This window comes from Penaeus monodon, chromosome 9, assembly GCF_015228065.2.
Source record: "Penaeus monodon isolate SGIC_2016 chromosome 9, NSTDA_Pmon_1, whole genome shotgun sequence".
In the NCBI taxonomy this organism is placed as follows: Eukaryota; Metazoa; Arthropoda; class Malacostraca; order Decapoda; family Penaeidae; genus Penaeus; species Penaeus monodon.
The window spans coordinates 33,757,982-33,761,443 of NC_051394.1; the positions used below are offsets into that span (position 1 = coordinate 33,757,982).

General features: G+C 37.3%; 1 protein-coding gene across 1 annotated transcript in view; it reads left to right on the forward strand.

The window, feature by feature from the left end:
- Positions 1 to 1,708, forward strand: part of LOC119577089 (obg-like ATPase 1) — a gene marked incomplete in the record, with an annotated part of 79,287 nt that extends 77,579 nt beyond the window's left edge. Inside the window, 2 exon segments of the mRNA XM_037924772.1 lie at positions 32 to 154; positions 1,485 to 1,708. Of these exon segments, the coding sequence (XP_037780700.1) occupies positions 32 to 154; positions 1,485 to 1,583 (222 nt within the window).
- Positions 1,709 to 3,462: the final 1,754 nt, after the last annotated feature.

Below are 3,462 nucleotides of genomic sequence, written 5' to 3' on the forward strand. Positions count from 1 at the left end.
TTTGTATCAAAAACTTCCTACCAACAAACAGAAAGGAACCAAGGCTCCCCAAGCTGCTGGCAAAATCCACACTGACTTCGAGCGAGGCTTTGTCATGGCTGAAGTGATGAAGTTTGAAGATTTCAAGGAAGAAGGTTCTGAGGCAGGAGCTAAGGTAATGTATACTGTTGAATACCACTAGCACTATTCTTATTGTGATCACTTTGATTGCATATTTATAGTGTTACAGTTTTTCCCTTTAGTTCAAATATAAGTATTTGAATATATATTCACATTTTCTTGTTTAGAAATGAAATGAATGAGTTAAATGAATGATCATGAAATTAATACTTTTTACCATTATGGTTTCTCTTTGATTGCCAGTAGTAACTGTTATCATTATCAATAGCAATTTAGTTGTTATAAAGCCACATTTTGATGCACATGCTTCTTTAATACTTTAATTGTAATAAACGTAACCGTTGAACGAAGTTAGACACCAGTAAATTTAGCCTTTTTTCTAAAATGGTACGAAAAACAAAATTAGCATACATCATTTATTTGTTATTCGTTCTAAGAATTATATTTTAGTGTTACATATTATTGATTCATTTGAGAGAGAGGGAGACAGAGACAGACAGACAGACAGAGATGGGAGAGAGAGAGAGAGAGAGAGAGAGAGAGAGAGAGAGAGAGAGAGAGAGAGAGAGAGAGAGAGAGAGAGGAGAGAGAGAGAGGGACAGAGAAAAGAAAGAAAGAGGCAGAGAGAGAGAGGGGGGGGGGCAGAGACAGATAAGGGGGGAGCAGAGAGATGGGGAGAGAGAGAGAGACAGAGAGATGGGGGAGAGAGAGAGAGAGAGAGAGAGACAGAGAGATGGAGAGAGAGAGACAGAGAGATGGAGAGAGAGAGACAGAGAGATGGGAGAGAGAGAGACAGAGAGAGAGAGAGAGAGAAGGGAGAGGAGAGAGAGAGAGAGAGAGAGGAGAGAGAGAGAGAGAGAGAGAGAGAGAGAGAGATGGCAAGAGAGAGATAGAGAGATGGCAGGAGAGAGAGAGAGAGAGATGGGAGAGAGAGAGAGAGAGAGAGAGAGAGAGAGAGAGAGAGAGAGAGATGGAAGAGAGAGAGAGAGAGAGAGATTGTGCAGGAGTGTGTATTGTATATTGTACTTAGTATAGTTAAGTTTAGAATAATAAATATTGGTCACAATTTATTTCTTTTATTAGAAAAAAAACATGTTTTAACATTGATTGCAAACTAATTAATACGAAGAAATGCTGTCTGAGTATTACCTAAGATTATTTATTTATTTTTTATTAGTTTATTATATTTCTATTATATAGCTTGTTATGTAAAGAATATAATTTTCTTAAAAAAAAATGGCCTTTAGTCATGTTAAGATCAAAGATTTCTTTTTGTGAAAGTTATTGTAAGTTGTGAATGGTAGAGATTAAAAATACTTTTCAGCCAGTGTATAGGTACCACTGATCTCTTGATTCTTTCCCAGGCTGCTGGCAAGTACCACCAAAGAGGACGCACCTATGTAGTCGAGGACGGTGACATCATATTCTTCAAGTTTAACACTGGTGGGCTCAAGAAGAAGTGAGAATGGTTGATGCTAGTGATTCTGGTGTTCTTTTATGTCCACATTACCACAGTGTTTATATGCACTCATCTGTGATGTCCCAAGTGAACCAGTAAAGTCCCCTGCCCCCTTTATCTGGATGGAAATTGTCTTTTATTATCCTTTTGTGTTTTTAAAAGAACCCAGGGAAATAGCCCTCCAATTATTATTGTTCTAATAATTTGCTTTGTGTTAGAATCATCAAGACATACAAGATATACTTACCTTGAATTGAAAAATATGGAGAAGACTCAATCATTCCAACCCTCAACACACCAGTCCAATTGCATACAGTGGGTATTTTACTTAGAAGATAGGACTAATGTTAGTGCCCCAGACTGTGCAAAACAATGAGGCTTCAAAATTACAAAACACTGTTATTCTCTAGACAGGTTTTACTAAATGCATGAGTAATGTATTTTCTTATGACTACAAAAAATATATGATTCTGCAGTCAAACAGGACTTTAGATTTGTGAAATACTTAAAAATAGTATAGATATTTTTGTTTTGCTGATTTTCTATTCCTAAACAGAAAAAAGAAAGTTTCATGAAGTTATTTTTTTTTTTCATTGATAGCCGGACCTTTTTAAAAGTTTAAAACCAAGCTTCTTTATATTATTGTTATTACCTACAATTGTATTAATAAGAACAAGGAAGTGGACATGTCAGTGTAACCAGATCAGTAGCATCATGAATGATATATGTATTGTCATTTTACTGAGCTGTGCTTCTGCATTTTGAGCTTGTTATGTATATTCACGTCTTATATAATGGGTCTGTTTGTCTTTTGCCATGTACAAATTCTTAGGTGTTGCCATAGAAATAACACATTCACAAAACACTACCATACAGATAATAGTTCTCTCAATCAGACAAGTACACAGACACATATGCCAAAAAACAATTGTGTGTAAAGAGAAGTAATTTTGATGGAACTTTAATCAATTTTATATGATATATTTGCAAATTATAACACATCCTCCCAAACTCTAAGTCATCCTATTCAGAAGGCACAAGGCTGGTATCTCACTGATGCTTTGAATGTACATGTTCACCTCTCTGTTCAATGGGCCTTGTTGAGAAGATACCTGTTTCAAAAACTACTATCTTTGTGATGTCTCATTCACGGACTTCATTTTTCGAAATATTATTTATTAATCCTGTGCTATCCCACTTTCCATCCTGCTTCTTCTTCATCATCCTTACCATCCTTCTTTAGTTCATCCTCCCTCCTTGTGCTCTATTCTTTTCCCTCCCTTTTTTCACTCTTTCCTTCCCCCTCTTCTCTCTGTTCCTACTGTTCCTTCTCCCTCCTTTCCCTTATTTTCCTTCTTTCTTCTCCTCTCCCTCCCTTCCCACATTCCTTGTCCCTTCCTTTTTTCCCCTCCTTTCCTTCTCTCTTTCTGCCTCCTTATTTCCCTCCATCTTCCATCTTTTATTCCCTCATTTTCTTCATTCCTTTTTCATTCTTCTTTCCTACCCACGTTCTCCTTTTCCCTCCCTTTGTTCCCTCTTTCCTTTTGTCCTCCTCCTTTCCTTCCATTCTTCTTCTGTCCTACGTTTCCATCCCCCTACCTTCTTTCCATTCCATTTTCTTATTCTCCTCTTTTTCTTCCTTTTTTTCCTTCTTTCCTGCACCCTAATTGCTCTCTCTCACTTTCATGTTTTCCATCTCTCTCCCTGTCTTGTTCCCAACTTACCGCCATCTCTCTGCAAGTTTCTCTTCCTTCTTCTCCCGTCCCTCTCTCTCCCTCCCTCCCTTTATCCTCCTCAATTTTCTGTAACTCATGTATTGCTATTCCTGATGTTCAGCATCTCCTCACATTTCATATTGAAGTATGTTGAAACAAACTGAACCA